This window comes from Muscardinus avellanarius (genome assembly GCF_963383645.1).
Source record: "Muscardinus avellanarius genome assembly, chromosome: 21".
Classification (NCBI taxonomy): Eukaryota; Metazoa; Chordata; class Mammalia; order Rodentia; family Gliridae; genus Muscardinus; species Muscardinus avellanarius.
Genome location: NC_137807.1, coordinates 1,413,389 through 1,438,479, shown reverse-complemented (window position 1 = coordinate 1,438,479; position 25,091 = coordinate 1,413,389). Strand labels below are relative to the sequence as shown.

The following is a 25,091-nucleotide window of genomic DNA, read 5'->3' as shown; positions in this document are numbered from 1 at the left end:
CGCGCACCTGCGCCCGGCCTTCCGGAAAGCCGGCCGCCCCGCCGGACGCGGGTGGGGACTGGGGCTACGGGTCCTGCCGCGGGCCAAAACACCTCGCCGCGGGCCGCGAAGCGGAGGCGGGGCTTTTCGAGGGCGTGGTCTTGGTAAACCACGCCCCTCTGGAGCGCGAGGTCTTAAAGTGAACGTCACCCCCGAGGGCGTGCCGAAACCAGGAGGCCCGGGCCGCTGCTGTGCCGACTCCCACGTCTTAAGGGTTGAGTTCACTTTCGCGGACTCGTTCCTTTCTCATTCACACAACAGGCACTAATTGAGCTCCTGCTGTATACGCCAGGGATTTCTGCCCTGGCACTCCAGTTCAGTTCTTCACAGCTACAAAACTGATGAGACACAGAATATGTTCTGGGTTTGGTTTTGTGTTTGTGGTACTGGGGATTGAACCCAGGGTGTTCTACCTCTAAGCCACACCCTCAACCCTATTATTATTATTTTTGTGTGTGTGTGTGGTACTGGCGGTGGAACCCAGAGGCTTTCTACCTCCGGGCTATACTCCCAGACCTTTTTTATAAAAATTTTATTTGGAAACAGAGTCTCACTAAGTTGCTGAGAGCCTCACTCAGTAGCTGAGGCTGGCTTCGAACCCGTGCGATCCTCCTGTCTCAGCCTCCTAAGCGCGGGGATGACAAGCGTGCGCCACCATGCCCGGCCCTCAACCCTATTTTTTACTTATTTGGTTTTTGTGGCACTGGGGATTGAACCCAGAGGCGTTCTACCTGTGATGAGCGGCTCACTACTTTCTGAGGCTGGCCTTGAACCTGCGATCCTGTTTCATCCTCCCAAGTACTGGGATTATAGGCAGGCACCACCAAGCCCATCTCTACCTGTAGTTTTACAAACCTTACAAGCCTGAGATTAAATCTGGGCTCTTGTCACTTGCTGTTATGTGTGTGACCTTAGATAAACTACCTCCACCTCCCTGAGCGTCGGTGTTCTCATTTGTAAGATGGTGCCATATGTTCATAACAGTCTACCAGTGCATACGGCCGTCTACACGTCTATATAGATTGATAGCAATCTATGTGTCTGTCCTTGGGCCAAAGAAATAGTCACGGGAAACTTTCTACCTGCCACACACTGCCCTGGGTGCTCGAGTGGCAAAGGACTGTCCCGGCCGGGCGCGGTGGCGCACACTTGTCATCCCAGCATTTGGGAGGCGGAGACAGGAGGATCGCATTTCGAGGACAGCCTCAGCTACTCAATGAGGCCCTTTGCAACCCGGTGAGACGTTGTTTCAAAATAAAGAATAAAAACTAGGGCTGGGGGTGGAGCTCAGAGGTAGAATGCCCCTGGGTTCCATCCCTAGTACCACACACACACACACACACACACACACACACACACACACACACAAAAGTAGTAGTGAATAGGGGTTGGGGACATAGTCCTCTGCCTGAGCATTGGGCAAGCCTGCCCAGGACTAAAAAGAAAAATATATATAATAATTATTATTTATTTATAAATACTTAACCTGGACATGGTGGCACACACTTGTAATCCCTGCACTTGGGAGGCGGAGACAGGAGGATCACTCAGGTTCGAAGCCAGCCTCACTGGCTTAGGAGACCCTGTTTCCAAATAAAAAATATATATACATATTTTAAAAATCGGTCTGGGAGTGTAGCTCAGAGGTAGAAGGGCTTCCAGGAACCCCAGTACCACCATACATACATACATACATACATACATACATACATAAGCTGGGGTGGCCCATATTTGTAATCCCAATACTTGGGAGGCTGAGACAGGAGGATCACAAGTTTGCAATCAGCCTCAGCTACTTAGTGAGGCTCTCTGAAACTTAGTAAGACCCTGTTTTAAAATAAAGAATAAGGTCGGGCATGGTGGTGCACGCTTGTCATCCCAGCCTTGGGGAGGCTGAAACAGGAGGATTACAGTTTGCGGACAGCCTCAGCTACTTAGTGAGGCCCTTTGCAACTCAGTGAGATCCTGTTTCATAATAAAGACTAAAAAATAGGGCTGGGGGTATAACTTGGAAGTAGAATGCCCCCGGGGTTCCATCCCCAGTACCCCCCCAAAAAAGGAAAAAAAAAACTCTCCCTAATATTCAGAAATGGGAAAGGGAGGGGGGTTCAGAGGTTGTAGTGAGGACAGTTCAGCAAATCGGAGACCAAAGGGAACTCTCCTACTGCTTTTGCCAAGAAAATGACTCAGCACTGGTCTGTAAAGGGCAGGTGGGCGTGCTGAGGTCTGGGCGCTGGGTGGGCGCAGGCTTGGCCAGGAGGGAAGGGATCGATGGCTGCTCTTGGGTAACTTAGCCCTTGACTTATGCAAGAGCTACGGCTACTGACGTGATGGTAGTTTGGTCCGAAAGGAAAGAAAACCCCTTTGATGTGCCCCGGGCTTTGCTGACCAGCCTCCCGGCCTGTTTGGTAGGTTGCTGCGAGGTTTACTGTTTGCTCAGGCTGGCCTTGAACCTGCAATCCTCCTGTCTCGGCCTCTCAAGTACCGGGATCACTAGCGTGCGCCGCCTCCCCGGTGTTGTTACTGTTTTTGTGTTTTTATGTTTTGTGTTACTGTTCCTTGTGTCTGTGGTAAATGACAGGTAAATTCCTTGTGGCGGTGGTAAATGACAGGAATCCAACTCAAACTAGTGTAAGCCAGAGGGAAATTGTCCAGGCTGCCCTGAGGTACGCCTGGGACAGGTCGCTACGACATCGGGTCTCTGCCTGCCTCCTCCCGGCTCGTTCTCGGCATCGGCTTCATTTCCCCCCTCAGGGGACTCAAATATGGTCACCATGGCACCGTTCCATCTCTTTGGCAAACCCAGAGCTCAGAGGCAGCCTTGTTATCAAGCAAAAGTCCCAGGACAACCGGGCGTGGGGGCGCACGCTTGTACTCCCAGTACCTGGGAGTCTGAGACCGGAGGATCGCGGGTTCACAGCCAGCCTCAGCCACTTAGTGAGGCCCTCTGCAGCTTAGTGAGACCCTGTTTCCAATTTAAGAATAACAAAATAGGGCCGGGAGTGTAGCTCGGAGGTCGAATACCGCTGGGTTCAATCTCCAGTACCCCCCCCCCACACACACACACACAAATCCCAGGGCAACCCCTCATTGGCCAGTTCTGGTCCTGTGACCATCTGTGAACCAATCACGGGGATTCTCCAGTTTAACTCACACACCAGCCACCTGGACAGAGGGGAAAAGGATGGTTTTCAAAGGAGAAGCTAAAGGCTGGGGAGGCTGGTTGGCAGAGAAGAACTTGACACTGGGGGGCACGTACAGCCAGGTGGCGCCTTGAAGTCCCCAGTGCCAGGCACAAAGGACACCTTAAAACCACACGCCACCCAGTGCCCCTGCCCGGGCAGCTTGAGACACCCAGAGGAAAGGCGTTTGGCAGCAGCCTCACACCACAGTCTACGGGCATCCAGTCTCTGGCCCCCCAGGCTGCCTGATGCCTGCAGATATCGCTGCCTGTCCCCACCCCAGCGTTCAGGCCCCGCCCCTGTGCCTCCAGAGATAGAGGACAGCCCCACCCCGAGCTGCCCAGCTGCAAGGACAGCCCCACCCCGAGCTGCCCAGCTGCACCAGCCCCGATAGATAACAGGGCCAGCTGTGTGTGTGTGTGTGTGTGTGCGTGTGTGTGTGTTAGTGGGGATGGAATTCAGGGCCTTTCTACCTCCAGGCTATACTCCCAGATATAGTTTATCTATTTTATTTGGAAACAGGGTCTCACTAAACAGTTGAGAGTCTCATAAAGAAGCTGAGGCTGGCCTCAAGCCTGCACGATCCTCCTGTCTCAGCCTCCCAAGTACAGGGATTACAAGTGTGTGCCACCACCATGCCCGGCAAGGTTTTTGGGGTTTTTTTGTATGTGTTTGTTTTTGTTTTTCTTTAATTTTGAAACAGGGTCTAAGTTGCTGAGGCTGGTCTCAAACCTGTGATCCTCCTGTCTCAGCCTCTGAAGGACTTGGATTACAATATGCACCTCCATGCCCGGCTTGGAGTCCTTGTTACTGCTTACTGTTTGGGAGTCTATAGTCAGAGTCTATACTTAGAAACAGCACGGAGATGGTTGTTTTTATTTTTATTTTATTTATTTCTTTGGTACTAAGGACTGAATCCAGGGACAGTTGACCTCCAAGCTACACCCCAGCTCTATTTTATTTTTACTTGGAAACAGGATCTCACTAGGTTGTTGAGTCTCACTACTTGCTGAGGCTGTCCTCAAACCCGTGATCCTCCTGTCTCAGCCTCCCAAGTACTGGGATTACAGGCGTGCGTCACCATGCCTGGCTCTAGACTCATTTTCTTTTTTTCTTTTTTTTTTTTTTCGGGTCTGGGGATGGAACCCACGGGCATTTGACCTCTGAGCTACACCCCCTGCCCTATTTTTTAGTCTTTATTTTGAAACCGGGTCTCACTGAGTTGCAGAGGGCCTCACTAAGTAGCTGAGGCTGTCCGCGAACCGCGATCCTCCGGTCTCAGCCTCCCGAATGCTGGGATGACATGCGTGCGCCCCCACGCCCGGGTTATACTCATTTTCTTTATGAGATGAGCTCTCACTATATCATCCAAACTGGTTTCAAAATCCTCAAGTGAGCCGGGCGTGGTGGCGCACGCTTGTAATCCCCGCGCTTGGGAGGCTGACACAGGAGGATTGTGCAGGTTCGAAGCCAGCCTCAGCTACTGAGTGAGGCCTCAGCAACTTAGTGAGACCCTGTTTCCAAATAAAGTATAATATAGGTCTGGGAGCGTAGCCTGGAGGTAGAAAAGCCCCTGGGATCCATCCCCAGTACCACAAAAACAAAGTGCCCTATGGCCAGGTGGTGCACGCTTATAGTCCCAGTATTTGGGAGGTTGAGACAGGAGAATCATAGGTTTGCATCCAGTCTCAGCTACTTAGTGAGGCCCTGTTTCAAAATAAAAAATAAAAAATAGGGCTGGGGGTATAGCTTGGAGGTAGACTGCCCCTGGGTTCAACCCCCAGTATGGCAAAAAAAAAAAAAAAAAAAAAAGAAAAGAAAGAAAAGAAAAAGAAAAATAGGGTTGGGGGTGTAGCTCAGAGGTAGAATGTTCCTGTGTTCCTTGCCCAGTACCGAAAAAAGAAAGGAGAGAGAGAGAGAGAGAGAGAGAGAGAGAGAGAGAGAGAGAAGAAAGAGAGAGAAAGTACTCTGCCTTTTGTGGTAATTGCTTGGCAGATCCCACTAGTTCAGCTGAAGACTTTTTAAAATTTTTGTGTGTGTGTGTGGTACTGGGGTGGGACCCAGGTGCTTTTCTACCTCCAGGATATACTCCCAGACCTATTTTATACTTTATTTGGAAACAGGGTCTCACTAAGTTGCTGAGAGCCTCACTAAGTAGCTGAGGCTGGCTTCGAACCTGTGCAATCCTCCTGTCTCAGCCTCCCAAGGGCGGGGATCACAAGCGTGCCCACCACGCCCGGCTTCCAAAGACTCTAAATTAAAATATGAGCTGGGCATAGTGGTGCACACCTGGAAGTCTGAAACAAGGGGATCGCAGGTTCAAAGCCAGCTTCAGCAACTTAGAGAGGCTCTCAGCAACTGAGCAAGACCCTGTTTCAAAATAAAGAGTAAAAAAAAGAAAAAACAGGGCTAGAGGCGTAGCTCGGGGGTAGAATGCCCCTGGGTTCCATCCCTAGTATCACAAAAAACCCAATGATTAATAATAATAATAATATTAGTAATAATAATAATAATAATAATAATAATAATAAGGTTAAGTATAAGCCCAGCGTGGTGGCGCACGCTTATAATCCCAGCATTCGAGAGGCTGAGACTGGAGGATCGCGGTTCACAAACAGGTTCAGCTACTAGTGAGGCCCTCCACAACTTAGTGAGACCCTTTTTCAAAATAAAGAATAAAAGGGTGTATTCATTTCGAGTCACCCCTCCATGCCAGTATTTCTATTTTCTGTATTTCTATCTTTCTAATAAACTTCTTTAAATCTTTAAAAAAAATAAAGAAGCCGGGCGTGGTGGCGCACGCTTGTCATCCCCGCGCTTGGGAGGCAGAGACAGGAGGATCGCACAGGTTCGAAGCCAGCCGCGCGTGCTGGCTTAGGAGACCCTGTTTCCAAATAAAAATGTAAAAATAGGTCTGGGAGTGTAGCCCGGAGGTAGAAGGGCTTCCAGGAACCCCAGGACCACAAAAATAAATAAATAAATAAATAAATAAATAAATAAATAGAATAAAAAATAGGGCAGGGGTGTAGCTCAAAGGTAGAATGCCCCTGGGTTCCATCCCCAGTACTGAAGAAAGAAAAAAGGTGGGGTGTATTCATTTCGAGTCACCCCTCCATGCCAGTATTTCTATTTTCTGTATTTCTATCTTTCTAATAAACTTCTTTAAATCTTAGAAAAGGTGAGTATAGCTCAGAAGTAGAAGGCCCCCTAGTTCGTGCCCAGTACCCCCACCCCACCCCTACCAAAAAGGACATAGCGACATTGGTGGAATTTGGAACACAGCAGGTGCAAACTTCCAGAGGCCGCCCACGCTGACGTCACGGGGGACCCAGGCCTAGAGGACATTGTGAAATGGTTTCTCCCAGGGAAGCCTGAGCCACAGGCCGGGGTGCTTGCTGGGGGTGGGTCCTGTGGGCAGCCTCAGCACAGCACACCCCCACGGCGGCTTCCTTCCTCCTCTCCCTCTCCCTCTCCCTCTCCCTCTCTCTCTCCCCCACCCCAGGAAAGTATTAGAAACTGAACTCAGGTACCATTCTACCTCCAAGTGATATGTCTCCAGCCCTTTTTATATTTATTCATTTACTTATTTATTTTGCAGTATTATTTTGCAGATAGGGGCATTCTACCTCCGAGGTATTCCACCCCCTAGCCCTATTTTGTATTCTTTATTTTGAAACAGGGTCTCACTGATTTGCAAAGGGCCTTGCTAAGTAGAGGCTGGCCACGCACCTGCGATCCTCCTGTCTCAGCCTCCCAAGTGCTGGGATTACAAGTGTGCACCACCGTGCTTGGCTCTATTTTTATTTTTATTTTTATTTTTTAATTTTGAAACGGAGTCTCACTAAGTTGCAGAGGGCCTCATTAAGTAGCTGAGGCCGGCCGTGAGGCTGGAATCCTCCTGTCTCAGCCTCCCGGATGCTGGGATTACTACGACTGACTATCCCACCGCTATGGATCTGTCATTCAGCCAGACGCAGCCTGAGCAGGTGTTTCACAGAGGACCCTGCAGGCTCCCCCTCCCCAGCTCAGCCCGCAGATGGGAATGGCACCTGGCGGTGAGGGGAGGACCCAGACCATGAAAGAGACCCACGATGTTTCTGGAAGCAAAGTCCAGCGGGGGGAGGACAGGACAAAGCTCCCTCCCCGGCTCAGGCAGACCGGACACCTCCCAACACAGCCTTTGGCCCCCAACGCTGCTCTTGGTGTTTTCTAATTCAGTAAACACTGACCTTTCGCTCAGAATATAAACCCAGCCAGGCTTCCAGGCAGAGATTTGCATGGATCACAGCTTTAGCAAGGGACAGGGTGTTCCTGGTGGCCTGGGGGAGGGGGTGGGTGGGCTACACTGGCCCTTCTGCCCCAGCCGGACCTTCTGGGCCTCACTCTGGTTCTCAGTTGGAAACAGATTTGGAGTGCCACCCTGGAGGACAGAATAAGCAGGCAGGGCCGGGCTTAACTCCAGCACTTGGGAAGCTGAGACAGGAGGGTCGCAGGTTCCAGTCCAGCCTCAGCAACTTAGTGAGATTCTGTTCCAATATAAAAAATAAAAAGCCGGCCGTGGTGGCGCACGCTTGTAATCCCAGCATTTGGGAGGCTGAAACAGGAGGGTCGCGGTTCACGGACAGCCTCAGCTACTTAGGCCCTTTGCAACTCAGTGACGCCCTGTTTCAAAATAAAGAATAAAAAATAGGGCTGGGGGTGTGTCTCAGAGGTAGAATGCCCCTGGGTTACATCCCCAGTACTGAAAAACATAAAAATAAAAATAAAATAAAAATCAGGCTGGGGGTGCAGTTTGGAGGTAGAATGCCCCTAAGTTCAATGCCCACTAACACACACAAAAAACAAAAACAAAAAAAGAGTGGGGCTGTGCTACTTCCAACCAAAATTGTCCAGGAAATAGAGAAAAGAAGGGAGAAGTTGTCTGGATGGGTGGATAAGATCCGTGCTCAGAATCCCGTGAGCTGGGCCTGGCGTGGCGGCACACACTTGCCATCCCCGTGCTTGGGAGGCTGAGACAGGAGGACCGCAGGTTCACGCCAGCCTCAGCAATTTAGCGAGACTTTCAGCATCCTAGCGAGACCTTATTTCAAATGAAAATAAAATAGGGACGGGCGTGGTGGCGCACACTTGCCATCCCGGCATTCAGGAGGCTGAGACAGGAGGATCACAGTTTGCGGACAGCCGTAGCTACTTAGTGAGACCTTGCTTAAAAAAAAAAAAAAAGACTAAAAAATAGGGCAGAGGGTGTAGCTCAGAAGTAGAATGCCCCTGGGTTCCCAGTACCACATATATAGAATAAAAAATAGAGCTGGGGTGTGGCTCGGAGGTAGAATGCCCCTGGGTTCCATCCCCAGTGCCGCAAAACAAAAACAGAAACAAAAAACAGGGCCTCACTAAGTTGCTGAGGCTGCTGTGAACCTGCAATCCGCGTGTCTCAGCCTCCCAAGCACTGGGATTACAGGCGTGCACCCCCACGCCTGCCTTTGTGCTTGTGTGTATAGTACTGGGGATTAAACCCAGGGGCGTTGTTTCTCCCAGCTACACCTCAAGCCTTTTTATTATTATTATTATTATTATTATTATTATTATTATTATTACTTTGGTGGTACTAGAGGTGGAATCCAGGGGCGTTTCTACCTCCAGGCTGTACTCCCAGACCAATTTTATACTTTATTTGGAAACAGAGTCTCACTAAGTTGCTGAGAGCCTCACTAAGTAGCTGAGGCTGGCTTCGAACCTGTGCGATCCTCGGGTCTCAGCCTCCCAAGCGCTGGGATGACAAGCGTGCGCCACCACGCCTGACTCCTATTTTATTTTTTATTTGGAAACAGGGTCTCGCTAAATTGCTGAGGCTGGCCTCGAACCTGCAATCCTGCCTCCGCCTCTCGAGCACTGGGATTACAGGTGCGCACGGCTCGCCCGCCCGGCTGCCCTTGACTGCTCGCCCTGGCTCTGCCCCCGCTTGCTAGTGGCCGCGGCCAGTCACTCCCCCCGCCTGGGCCAGGGTCAGCTCAGCTCCCCACCCCCAGGGAGGTGGAGGTCAAGGGCGGTCCCGCAGGTGGTAAATACGCCTGCCCAGCACTCTGCCGGCCTCTTGTCCCAGGCCCCGGCAGGAAGCTTGACCAGGATCCACCATGGTAAGGGTGCCTGGGGCCATGGCGGCGCCAAGGGCGCGGGGCCTCCGGAGCACCGTGCCTCGTGCTGGACCTGCCGGGTCTCACTCTCCTTTTTCTTCTTCTTAGACTTCTTACAGCGACAAAGGTGCAAAGGTAAGCCTGGGAGAGGGGGCCTGGGCCTAGCGGGGAGTCGGGCACGAGGACACGGGGTGTCAACACTGAGCCAGAGAGGGATAACCACAGAGTGTGCGTGCCCGGCTCCCGGACCCAGGAGGGCTCAGTGCCACCTCCTGAAACACGAGGACTCTTTTTTCTTTCTTTTTCTTTTCTTTTCTTTTTTTTTTTTTTCAGTACTGGGGACGGAACCCAGGTGCTATTCTACCTCCAAGTTACACTTCCAGCCCTTTTTTTTTTTTTTTTTTTGGTGGTACTGGGGTTCCTGGAAGCCCTTCTACCTCCGGGCTACACTCCCAGACCTATTTTTACATTTTATATTTGGAAACAGGGTCTCCTAAGCCAGCGCGCGCAGCTGGCCTCGAACCTGCGCGCTCCTCCTGTCTCTGCCTCCCAAGCGCGGGGATTACAAGCGTGCGCCACCACGCCTGGCATACCTCTAGCCCTTTTTATATTTATTTACTTATTTATTTTTTTATTCTGCGGTATTGGTGATGGTGGAACCCAGGGGCATTCTACCTCTGAGCTCCACCCCCAGCCCTATTTTGTATTCTTTATTTTGAAACAGGGTCTCACTGAGTTACAAAGGGCCTCACTAAGTAGAGGCTGGCCCCGAACCTGGATGCTCCTGTCTCAGCCTCCCAAGTACTGGGATTACAAGCGTGCCTGTGTTTCAAAATAAAAAATAAATCAGGCTCTCACTAAGTTGCCGAGGCTGGCCTCAAACCTGTGATCCTCCTGTCTGGCTCACCTTTTCTCTCTTCTTAAATACCTGCTTTTGATCCAGCCTGGAAGTTCTTTCTAAGGTCTACTTAGAGCCATTCCCTTTTTTGGTGGTACTGGGGATGGAACCCAGGGGCATTCTACCTTTGAGCTATACATCCCAGCCTTATATTTTTATTCTTTTCTTTTCTTTTCTTTTGCGGTACTGGGAATGGAACCCAGGGGCATTCTACCTCCGAGCTTCACCCCCAGCCCATTTTTTATTCTTTATTTTGAAACAGGGTCTCACTGAGTTGCAAAGGGCTTCACTAAGTAGCTGAGGCTGTCTACGAACCATGATCCTCCAGTCTCAGCCTCCCAAATTGGGATTACAAGCGTGCGCCACCATGCGCGGCTAGAACCATTCCTTTTGTGAAAGCCGACAGGCTTCCTGATGAGGCACCCCAATCCTGAACCCCCAGGAGCTCAATGTCAACATGAGACATTGGCTTCTGAGGTTGAGGAAGGCCATGCGGGGTTCTGCTTCCTGGGCTCTGGGGTTGAGCCTAAGGGGCAGGAAGGCCCCACTCCACCGGCCTCCCTCCTCTTTCCTGCAGCCCGAGAGGGGCCGATTTCTTAATTTCCACTCCGTGACCTTCTGGGTTGGGAACGCCAAGCAGGTAGGCCCTGGTGGTCAGGGGCCGGGGCAGGGGCCGGGCTGGGGTTGGCTCTTGCAGGGGAGGGTCAGGGCCAGGTTGGGAGGGACACTTTGGACCCCAGTGGGAAACTTCTCCGTGTGTGTGTGTGTGTGTGTGTGTGTGTGTGTGTGTGTTACTAGAGATTGAACCCAGGGGTGTTCTATCTCTGAGCTATACTCCCAGCCTTATTTTATTTTATTTATTTTATTTTTGTGTGGTACTGGGGATGGAACCCAGGGGCATTCTACCTCTGGGCTACACCCCCAGTCCTATTTTTATTCTTTATTTGGAAACAAGGTCTCACTGAGTTGCAAAGGGCCTCGCTAAGTGGCTGAGGCTGGCGGTGAAGCTGCGGTCCTCCTGTCTCAGCCTCCCTAGCACTGGGATTACAGGCGTGTACCTCCATGCCTGGCGAGAGCAGCCTTCCCTCCCAGGACGGTCTCTGCTCCGGGGAGCAGGGACTCCCTTTCGGGGCCGCTCCACCTGGTGAACCCCACCACCCTCTGTCTCTCAGGCTGCCTCTTTCTACTGCAGCAAGATGGGCTTCGAACCGCTGGCCTACAGGGGTCTGGAGACGGGCTCCCGCGAGGTGGTCAGCCACGTGATTAAGCAAGGGAAGGTGAGCCCCCAGGTCATGGCACCCCCTTGGCCTCTCTAACGCAGCTTCCAGCACCCCCAGCCAGGGGATGGTCCTGTTTTGGGATGCAGGGCCCGGCTGGTCCCGGGGTGCACACCCGGCTCAGCCCCACCTGCCCGCGCGTCAGTACCTTTGTACAACCATGTGCCAGACACCTTCCTAGTTCGGGGTCCTCAGCTCAGCCTCGCCTGGGCGCAGAAGTTCCGGGAGCCCAAGGCGTCAGAGCAGGGCACACGCGCAGCTCTCTGGTCCACGGAGCACTGGTATTCTCTTCTGGGTGACCCTGGATTCAGGTCTCAGGATTCCGCCTCCACTGGTGGGGTGGGTGGGGACTCAGGCAGAGAAGGCGCTGGGACCTGCCGTTTTGGGGTGTCTGGGGGGAGCAGGAGGCGGGGAGGGAGCCGCCATCCACAGCCCTTTCTCCTTCCTGCCAGATTGTGTTTATCCTCTCCTCTGCGCTGAACCCCTGGAACAAAGGTCAGGGCTTTGGAGCGGGAGGGGGGTCAGGGCGGGCGGGCCAGCGAGGGCGCCGGGCTCCAATGGCAGTGTCCCCCGCCGGCCACAGAGATGGGCAGCCACCTGGTGAAGCACGGAGACGGAGTGAAAGACATTGCGTTCGAGGTGGAAGACTGCGACTACATCGTCCAGGTGAGGAGACGCCCAAGCTGCGGCGGGGACCCCGGGGACCCCGACAGGCTGGGGTGCCACAGCCTCACAGCCAGCCACGATCCCAGTACTTGGGAGGTTGAGAAAGGAGGATCGCAGGTCTGAGGACAGCCCCAGTAAGTTGTGAGGCTCTCATTCATCCACCTAGTGAGATTTGGTTTCCATATAAAAAATATAATATAGGAGCCGGGCATGGTAGGGCACACTTGTCATCCCAGTACTTGGGAGGCTAAGACAGGAGGATGGCAGATTCGAGGCCAGCCTCAGGACTTAGAGAGATTCTCAGAAACCTAGTGAGACTCTGTTTCCAAATGAAAATAAAAAATAATGCCGGGCGTGGTGGCGCACGCTTGTCATCCCCGCGCTCGGGAGGCGGAGACAGGAGGATCGCGCAGGTTCGAAGCCAGCCGCGCGCGCTGGCTTAGGAGACCCTGTTTCCAAATAAAAATGTAAAAATAGGTCTGGGAGTGTAGCCTGGAGGTAGAAGGGCTTCCAGGAACCCCAGCACCACCAAAAAAACAAACAAACAAAAAAAGAAAATAAAAAATAAGGCTTTGGAGTATAGCTTGATGGCAGACTGCCCCTGGGTTCAGCCTCTACTACCAATAAATCAATAAAAATAAGTCAGCTCAGATTCTTTTTTTCTTTTTTTTTTTTTTTTTGGGCGGTTCTGGGGATGGAACCCAGAAGCATTCTACCTCCAAGATACACCCCAGCCCTAAATTTTAGTCTCTTTATTTTTGAAACAAGGGTCTCACTGAGTTGCAGGGGGCCTCGCTAAGTAGCTGAGACTGTCCTCGAACCGCGATCCTCCTGTCTCAGCCTCCCGAACGCTGGGCTGACAAGCGTGCGCTACCACGCCCGGCCCTCATCTTGGATTCTTATCCATCCATAGAGAGGAAAATGGAGGACCTGAGAGGGAGAAGGGCCACAGAATGAGTTAGGAAAGTCAGCAGAAATAGGCCGGACCCCCTTCCCAACCACCTGGTTTGTCTCCCAGAACACCACCCTGAGCCTGGGCCTCTGTCTCCCATCCTGCCCATTGGGCATGAGGCACCGCACGGGGGAAGGGGGTGTCCGTGCCCAATCAGGAGCAGCAGCAAGGGCTCAGGAGCCCCCTCGCCCTCACCACGGCCCCCCATCTCCCCTACAGAAAGCCCGGGAACGGGGCGCCAAGATCATCCGGGAGCCCTGGGTGGAGCAGGACAAGTTCGGGAGGGTGAAGTTTGCTGTGCTGCAGACGGTGAGTTGGCTTCGGCGTCACCTGCTGAGATCCAGGACCCCAAACGCAACGCTGAGGCTGAGCCATCCCACCCGAGCCTCCTCGGAGGCCAGTGCAAGGATTGAGGAGCTACCGCCCCTCCCTGGAGACCCCACCTCCCCATGGGAGGTGACTGGGGGGGGCGGCTTTTAAAAGAGGAGAGAAGCCAGGGGTGGTGGCGCACGCTTGTAATCCCGCACTTGGGAGGCTGAGGCAGGAGGATCGCGCAGGTTCGAAGCCAGCCTCAGCTACTTAGTGAGGCTCTCAGCAACTTAGTGAGACCCTGTTTCCAAATAAAATATAAAATGGGTCTGGGAGTATAGCCCGGAGGTAGAAAGCCTCTGGGTTCCACCCCCAGTACCACCAAAACTAAAAAAAAAAAAGGGGGTAGGGTTGACCCATGATCACAGTAGGGGCAGACTCGGCTGGAACCCGGGGCCAAGCTTGCACCACCGGAAGCACCAGGCCTTGGTGAGATGGGTGCTCCGGGCTGAGCCGGGCTGCCTCCCGCCCACAGTATGGCGACACCACACACACCCTGGTGGAGAAGATGAACTACACCGGGCTGTTCCTGCCTGGATTCGAGGCGCCAGAATTCAAGGACCCCCTGCTTTCCAAGCTGTGAGTGTCCTTCCTACAGAGGCAGGGGGACACCTGCTCCCCACTTAAAGAGGTTCTGTGAGCCCAGCGTGGTGGCCACACTTGTCATCCAGAGCTTGGGAGGCTGAGACAGGAGGATCACACAGGTTCAAAGCCAGCCTCAGCTACTTAGTGAGACCCTGTTTCCAAATAAAGTATAAAATAGGTCTGGGAGTAGATCCTGGAGGTAGAAAAGCCCCTGGGTTCTACCCCTAGTACCACCAAAAAAGAAAGAAAAAAAAGAATAAAAAATAGGGCTGGGGGTGGAGCTTAGAGGTAGAATGCCCTTGGGTTCCATCCCCAGTACCAAAAAAAATAGCTTCATAGGGTGATGTATTATTATTATTATTATTACCATGGAGGGGCCCATGGAAAGAGAGGGATTGGGGAGGTAACGTTCTCATCCCAACCCGTTCCTTTCCCAGGCCCAGCTGTGGTCTGGAGATCATCGACCACATCGTGGGCAACCAGCCGGATCAGGAGATGCTGCCTGCCTCTGAATGGTGAGCACCGGCCCGGCCCCTGAGGAGGCCAGCCCCTCCCCAGTGCTCACCCTAGCGCACAACAGGTCAGGGGACTGCGGGGGGGAGGGGGGCGGTGACCCAAGACTACTGCTCATGAGTCACTGCAGGAAAAGCCGTCCTGCCTCCCTCTGAAGGAGGATGTCACGGTCCAGGGAGTCTTGGGGGAGGCTGCCTCTGCCTGTCTTAGTCTGAAAAACAGGGCCAGGTGTGTAGCTCAGACATAGAATGCCCCTGGGTTAGTTCCCAGTTCAGTAAAAAAAAAAAAAAAAAAATCAACAAAAAGGGTTGGGGTGTAGCTTGGAGGTAAAATGGCTATGCATTCCCCCTACCGAGCCTGGTGTGCTAATGCCAATACTTGCTTGGCTGAGACAGGAGGATCGCAGGTTCCAGGGCAGTCTCAGCAACTTAGTGAGACCCTGTTCAATATAAAAAGTATTGAAAAATAATAAATGAGCCGGGCGTGGTGACGCAAGCCAATACCTGGGAGGCGGAGACAGGAGGATCGCAGAGGTTCGAAGCCAGCCTCAGCAGCTTAGTAAGGCTCTCAGCAACTTAGTGAGACCCTGTTTCCAAATCAAATATAAAATAGGTCTGGAGCCGGGCGTGGTGGCGCACGCTTGTAATTCGGGAGGCTGAGACCAGAGGATCGCGGTTTGCGGACAGCCTCAGCGACTTAGTGAGCCCTTTGCAACTCAGTGAGACCCTGTTTCAAAATAAAGAAGAAAAACTAGGACAGGGGGTGTAGCTCGAAGGTCGAATGCCCCTGGGTTCCACCCCCAAACCCGCAAATAATAAAATAAATAAAGACTAAAAAATAGGGCTTGGAGGTGTAGCCCGGAGGTAGAAAGTCTCTGGGTTCCACCCCCAGTACTGTAAGATAGGTGGATAGAAGATAGATGATAGTGATAGATAGATAGATAGATAGATAGATAGATAGATAGATGATAGAGGGAGCAGGGTGAAGGTCAGGGCTAGAATACCCCTTGGGTTCTGTCCCCAGTACCACCATCAAAAAAGAAAATACCATCCCCAATACTGAGAAGAAGAAAAAGCTTCCTCCCCAGGGGCACACCTCCACCTGCCTGTGGCTCTGTGTACAAACCTAGGCTGCCTCTGTGCGGCCCTCGGTGCGGCCGGGGCTGGCGGGAGGAGGGCTCGGGCCGCCTGGCAGTCATGGCAGCGGCGCCCCCGCCCCGGCCTCCCGCAGGTACCTGAAGACCCTGCAGTTCCACCGCTTCTGGTCCGTGGACGACACGCAGGTGCACACAGAGTACAGCTCCCTGCGCTCCATCGTGGTGGCCAACTATGAGGAATCCATCAAGATGCCCATCAACGAGCCAGCGCCGGGCAGGAAGAAGTCCCAGATCCAGGTGTGAGGGCGGGAGAGGGCGGGGAGGAGGCGGCCGCGCTCGGCCAGGTGTGGGCGCCGGGGTGGCAGCGGGGTCCCTGTGTCTCGCGCAGGAATACGTGGACTATAACGGCGGCGCCGGGGTCCAGCACATCGCTCTCAAGACCCAAGACATCATCACAGCGGTTAGGACTCGGTTCTTGGTCCCCAGTCCCTCCCCTGCAGCTCCAGGGTCGGTCTCTGCCAAGCGGAGAGGGAGGGGCAGAGAGCGGCCATCCTGGGCTCCCTCTCTGATCTGGGGGCTGACTGGCTCCCTTCCTGGTGCCTGCAACTCAGATGTGCTCCAATCCCCACGGCCCTCCACACCCCAGAGAGCTCCGTCTCCGCAGAACCTGGGTGGTGGAGGGCGCAGGTGCCAGGGGATAAGGAACCCCAGACCCAGCTCTGTAGGCGCCTGGCTGTTTCCTCTCCAGGACAGTCAGTGCTCTCTTAGCTCTTCAGCTGCCTCACCTTGGAAGTGAGGATGGGGTGATAAGCTCAGCCATACCCTTTAGCCTAATGAATCATCTGTGCAAGGTGGCGGGAGGACACACCTCTGTCATCCCGGTGCTTGGGAGGCTGAGACGGGAGGATCGCAGGTTTGCGGCCAGCCTCAGCAACTTAGTGAGACCCTGTTTCCAAATCAAAAAGAATAAAATAGGCCGGGCGTGGTGGCGTACGCTTGTAATCCCCGCGCTTGGGAGGCAGAGACAGGAGGATCGCACAGGTTCGAAGCCAGCCGTGCTGGCATAAGAGACCCTGTTTCCAAAAAAAAAAAAAAAAAAAATATATATATATATATATATATATATATATATACACATATACATATACATATTATATATATATATACACATATATATATAATATAGGTCTGGGAGTGTAGTCCGGAGGTAGAAGGGCTTCCAGGAACCCCAGTACCAGCAAAAAAAAAAAAGAATAAAATAGGGCTGGGGGGGTGGAATGGCCCTGGGTTCAATCCCCAGCACAAACAAAAACCTAAAAAAAGCCGGGCGTGGTGGCACTCTTCTAATACTAGTACTAGGGAGGCTGAGACAGGAGGATCCCAGGTTCACAGCCAGCCTCTGCAACTTAGTGAGACCCTGCTTCAAAAAATAGGAGAAGGAGGAGGAGGAGGAGGAGGAGGAGGAGGAGGGCATAGATTGTGCGGTATAACTAGGAGCAGCCATGCTCCAAGGGGACACAGATGGGGTAGGAGGCGGCAGAGGCTCCCCACGCCCTGACAGGCAGGGAGTCAGGACGGGACCCTGCGTCCCCCTGGTCCAGCATCCCCAGGGGCGGGGGGCACTGAGCTGGCAAAGATATGAGGCTGACGCCTGTCCCTCTCCGGGACAGATTCGCCACCTGAAGGAGCGGGGCATGGAGTTCTTGGCGGTCCCTTCGACGTACTACAAGCAGCTGCGGGAGAATCTCAAGTCGGCCAAGATCCGGGTGAAGGAGAGCATCGACGTGCTGGAGGTGAGGCCCCGACCCTCCGCCCCGCCCCAGGAGCCCTGAGCGCCCTCCGGCCTCGCACACGGTGTCCAAGCCCCTGGCCTGCAGCAGACCCGGGGACGCAGGCAGGAAACCAAGCCAGGCCCCGGCCGTGGGAACTGCATCTGGGTGGGCGTGGGGGTCAGAGATAAATGAGAGCCGGCGTGGTGGCGCACGCCTGTAATCCCGGTACTTGGGAGGCTGAGACGGGAGGATGGCAGGACCAGGGCCAGCCTGGGCTACTTAGTGAGGCCCTGTTTCAAAATAAAGAATAAGCCAGGCGTGGTGGCGCACGCTTGTAATCCCCGCGCTTGGGAGGCAGAGACAGGAGGATCGCGCAGGTTCAAAGCCAGCCGTGCGCGCTGGCTTAGGAGACCCTGTTTCCAAATAAAAATGTAAAAATAGGTCTGGGAGTGTAGCCTGAAGTAGAAGGGCTTCCAGGGACCCCAGTACCACCAAAAAAAAAAAAAAAAAAGAATAAAAATTAGGGCTAGGGGTGTAGCTCAGAGGCAGAAGGCCCCTGGATTCAGTCCCCAGTCTCCCCTTCCCCTGCAAAAAAGAAAGAAAGAAAAGAAGAAGCCTCTTGGGGCTACTCCTCAGGACCCGGTCAGGGAAGTTCTCTCTGAGACGGGAACTCACTGAAACCTACATATTGAGAGAGAACTGGCTACAGGAAGGGCTGGGAAAGAGCATTCCTGGCAGAGGAAAGATTATGTGCAAAGGTCCTGAGGCCAGAGCAAGTTCCAAGCGTCTGAGGAACAGAGCGAAGGCCAGCACTGGCTTATGGCATCTGAGAAGTGACCGGGGTCAGGAGGAAGGCAGGGGCCAATTCCTCCTGTGAGATATTCGTGACTTGACTCTGTGTGTGTGTGTGTGTGTGTGTGTGTGTGTGTGTGTGTGTGTGTGGTACTGAGGCCTGAACCCAGAGGCATTCTACCTGCCAGCTACCTCCAGCCCGATTTTGTTTCAGATTTGGAAACAGGGTCTCGCTAGGTTGGTGAGTCTCGCGGCTTGCCGGGGGCTGTCCTCGAGCCTGCGATCCTCCGGCCTCAGCCTCCCAAGGCCAGATGCCAGGTCTGCGCCCTGGAAGGACAGACCAGCCTCCCCCTAATGGAGATCCCCCGTTTCTCACGCAGGAGCTGAAAATCCTGGTGGACTACGACGACCAGGGCTACCTGCTGCAGATCTTCACCAAGCCAGTGCAGGACCGGCCCACGCTCTTCCTGGAAGTCATCCAGCGCCATAACCACCAGGTAGGGCCGGCCGGCGGGGAGGGGGCCCGGCCTTGCTCCACCCCGCTCACCGCCCTCTGCCGCCCAGGGCTTCGGAGCCGGCAACTTCAACTCGCTCTTCAAGGCCTTCGAAGAGGAGCAGAACCTCCGCGGCAACCTCACCGACTTGGAGACCAATGGGGTGGTGCCTGGCATGTAGGCCCCGCCCACCGCGGGCCACTCCCCCGGCCCGCCCGCCAGGCCACGCCCACGCGGTGGCCACGCCCCCTGCCGCCTAGTAAACGGACCCAAGTCCACCGAGGTGTCTGGGGTCTGTGCCGCGCGGAGAGCACTGGCGCCTCGTGGCCGCCAGGGGGAGCCCAGGGCCGCGGCGTTTGGGGTTCTGAGCGCTATGGGAGCCCCGGTGGATTTCTGGAACCTGTTTCAAAATAAAAAATGAAGTGGGGCTGGGGCTTTAGCTCAGAGGTAGAATTCCCCTGGGTTCACAAAAACATTTTTTTTTTTTAAAAGCAAGGAAGAGCTGGGCGTGATGGCGCACGCTTGTCATCCCAGCATTCGGGAGTCCGGGACAGGAGGATCGCGGTTCGCGGCCAGCCTCGGCTACTTAGCGAGGCCCTGTGCAACTCAGTGAGACCCTGTTTCAAAATAAAGAGTAAGAGCAGAGCTGGGGGTGTAGCTTGGAGGTAGAATGCCCCTGGGCTCCATCCCCAGTATCGCAAAAACAAAACAAGACAAAAAACCAGCAAGGCAGAGGGGCTACAGGTAGAGTTCAGTGGTACAGTGCTTGCTTAGCGTGGGCAAAGCCCTGGTTCTGTCCCCAGTACCACAAAAACAGGCAAAAAACAAACAAAAAACACCTCACTCTGGGAAGAGGAGGTGGGTGGTGGACAAATTTGGTCTCTTTTCCTTCTGCTTTATGCCCTTAACACTCTTTACTGAAGATAAGTCAACTCAGTACTAGGTTTAGAGAAAAAAAAAAAAAATCGAACAGGCATGGTGGCACGCTGTTGTCATCCCAGTACTTGGGAGGCTGAGATGGGAGGATCTCAGGTTTGAGGACAGGATCTGCAAGTAGTGACACTCTCAGCAACCTGGTAAGACCCTGTTTCAAAACAAAAGATAAAAGGAAGCTGGGCATGGTGGCCCAGTTTGTCATCCTAGCATTCTGGAGGCTGAGACCAGAGGATGGCGGTTCGCGGCCAGCCTCAGCTACTTAGTGAGGCCCTCTGCAGCTCAGTGAGACCCTGTTTCAAAATAAAGAACAAGCCGGGCGTGGTGGCATGTAATCCCAGCACTTGGGAGGCTGAGACAGGAGGATCGCGCGGGTTCGAAGCCAGCCTCAGCTACTTAGTGAGGCTCTCAGCAACTCAGTGAGACCCTGTTTCCAAATATAAAATAGGTCTGGAAGTATAGTTCGGAGGTAGAAAAGCCCCTGGGTTCCACCCCCAGTACCACACACACACACACACACACACACACACACACACACACACACACATACAAAATAGGGCAGGAGGTATAGCTCGGAGGTCAAATGCCCCTGGGTTGCATCCCCAGACCCATAAATTAAAAACAAACAAAATATTAAAAAACTGGCAAGGGGAGTAACTTGGAGGTAGAATGCCCCTGGGCTCAATCTCTAGTCACACAGACACAAACACACACAAGAAGATGAAAAAAATCTGAGTTGGCATAATGAAAGAAATTGAAATTTTTTTTCAGATTAGAGAAAAAAAAATCAGGGTTTCTGGGATCATGAATTTCAGGACTGCAAAGAACAGGAGGGGGAACCAAGAGCAACCGCTGAGGCCCATGCAGAACCCTTCTCCCTGCAACCGTTCACAGCGCATGCAAAGAAGGGAAATTCTATAACCCAGAAGGTTGCAAATTGGTGGCGCACAGGCCAAATCTGGATGGCAGATGTATTTTATTTTGTTTGCATGGCTTCAAACAAATTAGCATCAATATTTTAGAAAGAGGCCTGGTGGCCAGGCCTGGTGGTGCACGCTTGTCATCCCAGCATTTGGGAGGCTGAGACAGGAGGTTTGTGGTTTGAGGACAGCCTCAGCTACTTAGTGAGGCCCTTCGCAACTCGGTGAGACCCTGTTTCAAAATAAAAAATAGTAGCTCGGAGGTAGAATGCCCCTGGGTTTCATCCCTAGTACCTCAAATAAATAAGTGGGCCATGCGTGGTGGCGCACGCTTATACTCCCTGCACTTGGGAGGCTGAGACAGGAGGATCGCACAGGTTCAAAGCCAGCCTCAGCTACTTAGTGAGGTCCTCTTCAACTTAGTGAGACCCTGTTTCATAATAATAAAAAACAGGGCTGGGGATACAGCTCAGGGGTATAATGTCCCTGGTTTCAATCTGCAGTACTGTCAAAAAAATCCGTTAAGAAAGTAAGAAGAAAGCCGGGCGTGGTGGCGCACGCTTGTCATCCCAGCATTTGGGAGGCTGAGACAGGAGGATCGCAGTTTGCGGGCAGCCTCAGCTACTTAGTGAGGCTCTTGGCAATTCAGTGAGACCCTGTTTCAAAATAAAGAATAAAAAATTGTGCTGGGGGTGTAGCTTGGAGGTAGAATGCCCTTGGGTTAGATTCACAGTACCATAAATAAATATGCCTCTGAGTTGAACACCAGTACCTAAAAAGCAAGTGCACACAAAATAAACCAAACAACCCGGATGTTTGTTTGTAGCAGGGCACAGTGGTGAGTGCCTTGTGTGATCTCAGTACTTGGGAGGCTGAGACAGGAGGATCACAGGTTTGAGGACAGCCTCATCTACTTAGTGAGGGAGGCCCTGTGCAACTCAGTGAGACCCTGTTTCAAAATAAAGAATAAAAGCTGGGTGTCGTGGTGCACGCTTGTCATCCCAGCATTTGGGAGGTTGAGACAGGAGAATCCGGGTCCATGCCAGCCTCAGCTACTACTTAGCGAGGCCCTTTGCAACTCAGTGAGACCCTGTTTCAAAATAAAGAATAAAAAATAGGGCTGGGGGTGTAGCTCAGAGGTAGAATGCCCCTGGGTTTCATTCCTAGTACTGCAAAAAAATTTTTTAAAAATCTGGAGATGTAGCCCTGCAATAGGACCCCCTAGGTCCCACCCCCAGGACCACATACCCCAGAATACTTGATTTTTAATATACGTATTACTGTTTCCCCTCGAAGCTTGTAGAACCCGTGCGCCTACTAGGGGTGCGCGAGGCCCCTCCCTGGCCGGCTGGCTTCTCATGGTGGGGGAAGGACACGGAGGTTAAGACCTCTCTAGGCTGGGCGTGGTGGCGCATGTTTGTAATCCCCGCGCTTGGGAGGCTGAGACAGGAGGATCACGTGGCTTCAAAGCCAGCCTCAGCTGCTTAGTGAGGCTCTTAGCAACTTAGCGAGACCCTGTTTCCAAATAAAATATAAAAAAGGTCTGGGAGTGTAGCCCGGAGGTAGAAAGCCTCTGGGTTCCACCCCCAGGACCACCAAAAAAAAAAAAAAAAAAGACCTCTCTAGGCAGAAGAAACGTCCCGTCTTCTCACTCCTTGCTTTTGCCCATGTCTTTTCTTTGGAGATACCCTGGACAGTGTCAAACAGACTTGCCACAGGAGTGTGTGTGTGTGTGTGTGTGTGTGTGTGTGTGTGCATGTGTGTGTGTGTGTGTGGTGCAGGGGATCATACCCAGGGCATGCACACACTGGGCAGCCACTTGACCACTGAGTTACGTCCCCAGCCCGCACGTGAAGACATTTTGGAGCCGGGCACGGCTTGTATCCCAGCATTCGGGAAGCTGAGAGGAGGATGGCGGCTCGCGGACAGCCTCAGCTCCTACCTAGTGAGGCCCTTCCCAGCTCAGTGAGACTGTGCTTCAAAATAAAGAATACAAAATAGGTTGGGGGTGCAGCTCGGAGGTAGAGTGCCCCTGAGTTCCGTCCCCAGGAAGCTGGGAAAGGTCTTATCTGTCACGCGGCCCAGATTACAGGACCCACCCACAGGCTCCGAGTTTAAGAGCCCACCATCTGCTGGGTGTGGCGCCGCACACCTGCAGTCCCAGTACTTGGGAGGCTGAGACAAGGGGGATCCCAGGTTCGAGGCCAGCCTCAGCAACCTAGCGAGACCCTGTTTCAAAACGTAAAGAAGGGCTGGGGGTAAGCCAGGCGTGGTGGCGCACGCTTGTCATCCCAGCATTCGGGAGGCTGAGACCTGGAGGATCGCGGTTCGCGGACAGCCTCAGCTACTTAGTGAGGCCCTCTGCAACTCAGTGAGACCCGGTTTCAAAATAAAGAATAAAAAATAGGGCAGGGGGTGTAGCCCGGAGGTCAAATGCCCCTGGGTTCCATCCCCAGACCTGCAAAAAAAAAAAAAAAAAAAAAAAAAAGAAGGGCTGGGGGTAGAGCTCAGAGGTGGAATGCCCCCGGGTTCAATCCTCAGTGCCACCCAAACAGAAAACAAAACCCAGTGAAGCAGAGGCGCCCGCCAGGGGCCGGCACGGGGCCTCCTGCCGCTCCGGGCCCGGCCAGCGCGCCTCCTCCTGACAGGGTGCCCCGCAACAGACAGACAGGAGGAGAGCGAGAGACGGCGTATCTGTAAGAAAAGTCAGTATATTTATGGTTTGCTTTATAAAAGTTACTATAATACAATGGTACATAGTATTGAATTCACAAAAGTATCGACAATTATTTACAGCAAGACACACCCACAACGGAAACACTTCTCTTCGAGGTACAGCGGGAGGACAGAGCCTACACGTACAAACAGCCCTAAAATTCATCGCTTTTCTTCTTTGCTGGGGTGTGTGGCGGGGGGGAGAAATGGAGGGACGAGGGGAAAAGAAAATGTAAAAGCAGAAACCCCCAACGCTCGGAAAGCAGAGATTTCTTCAATGAACACAAGAGTCTGGAACGGAAAATGAGCGAACGTCTCTCTGGATCATTGCAAACCGCTCCTGGGTGGGACGGGGTCGGTGAGGCTGGGGGCTCAGCCCTGGCTTCCTGGTGGGGTCTCGCCACAGGGCCCCTCCCTGGCTTCCTCATACCCCCCCTTTTCCTTTAATGGGGACAGAATGAAGACAGCCCCTTGGGGGCCGCACGGACTAACTCAGATCATCCATCGCTACGGACTACGCGTTTCCTCGTGTGAAGAATAAATATTTCCTCGGTTGCACAATTAGGCAGAAAACCACACACAGAAGAGAAGGTCGCCGCTGAGACCAGGTAACCCCTCTGCACAGTCTCAGACAGAGAGGGCCTGCGGTGATTAAAAAAAAAAAAAAAACACAACAAAACCACCAACGACAAAAAAAGAGAGAGAGAGAGAAAAAAACTAACAATTCTTTGTACAGAATTTACATAAGAAGCTTGACACAAGCTGAGATACCGAGACCCGGCCGCCTGCGAGCACTCTCGTCCTGGGGAGGACCCCGGTCACAACAGTCAATTCCAGAAATTATGTACACGCCTGCTCTGCTTTCAAGGGGGGCAGGGGGACTTGCTTTCGTGTCTTTTTTTATTCTTTTCTTTTCTTTTTTTTTTTTTTTGGAAGTACAAAGAAATGAGCAAAAAAGTCTTCCCACATGTTTCTACAAGAAACAATGTTCCCGAGAAAAAAGTCCTTTACGGCAGTCTATATACAGAAGTTGGTTCTAAACTCTGAAAACCTATTTTTTTTTCCCTTCGTTTTGATTTTATACACGCGTAAGAAAAAGAAATTTCATGGAAATAACCCCTAGGGAGGGTGGGCGGGTGCTGACGTGGGGCGGGGGCTCGGAGGGTTTGAAAAAGGAAACAAAACAAGAATGGTCAAAGACTGAGATCTGAATTTTAAAATCTTTCCCAAGATCTTCCATTCTCTGGGAGGGGAAAAAAACAAAAAACAACCTGCTCACTCCAAAAATAAATATGCTCTGGCCTTCAGAGGCGCGGGGGGCTGGCAGGGCGAGGTGGGCGCGGGCTGGGCGAGCGGTGGAGCTTATCAACGAAAGATGCCGCGCGCACGGGGCGGTCAGGCGACCCGCGACGGCGGGGCTGGGGAGGCCGCGGGCCGTGCCCTCGCCCACACCCGGCCGCGGGGGCTCCCCAGAGCTGGCATCCCATGAGAGAGTAAACATTGAACCCGAGGACTTGGGGGTGCGGGAGAGGCGCCCAGAGGGGCCGCTCTGCCTGGACGGCGGGCGGGAGGGTGGCCCGCACTGCGGCCATGGCCTCGGGCCTCTGCCGTCCACGGTGCTCCCTCCCGCAGCACCGGGGCCAGCCTCTGGCCAGAAGCTTCCAGAACAGGGCCCAGCCGGACACCCCGAAGCCGGCGGCCCCGCCGGGGACCCCCCACCCCACCCCGCTTCTGCCTTCACATTTCAACGGTTA

The 25,091-nt window shown here is 53.2% G+C and overlaps 1 protein-coding gene across 1 annotated transcript; it reads left to right on the top strand.

Annotated features, from left to right (window-relative positions):
* Positions 1 to 9,475: 9,475 nt before the first annotated feature.
* On the top strand, positions 9,476 to 18,950 carry HPD (4-hydroxyphenylpyruvate dioxygenase; the record flags this gene model as incomplete). The annotated part of the gene is made up of 13 exons (XM_080717513.1): positions 9,476 to 9,490; positions 10,831 to 10,893; positions 11,426 to 11,530; positions 11,983 to 12,025; positions 12,114 to 12,196; positions 13,368 to 13,457; positions 13,993 to 14,096; positions 14,540 to 14,617; positions 15,846 to 16,008; positions 16,100 to 16,171; positions 17,382 to 17,504; positions 18,656 to 18,772; positions 18,840 to 18,950. The coding sequence occupies exons 3-13, from the start codon at positions 11,450 to 11,452 to the stop codon at positions 18,948 to 18,950; spliced, it is 1,065 nt and encodes a 354-aa protein (XP_080573639.1). The 5' UTR covers positions 9,476 to 9,490; positions 10,831 to 10,893; positions 11,426 to 11,449.
* Between the last annotated feature and the right edge of the window lie 6,141 nt (positions 18,951 to 25,091).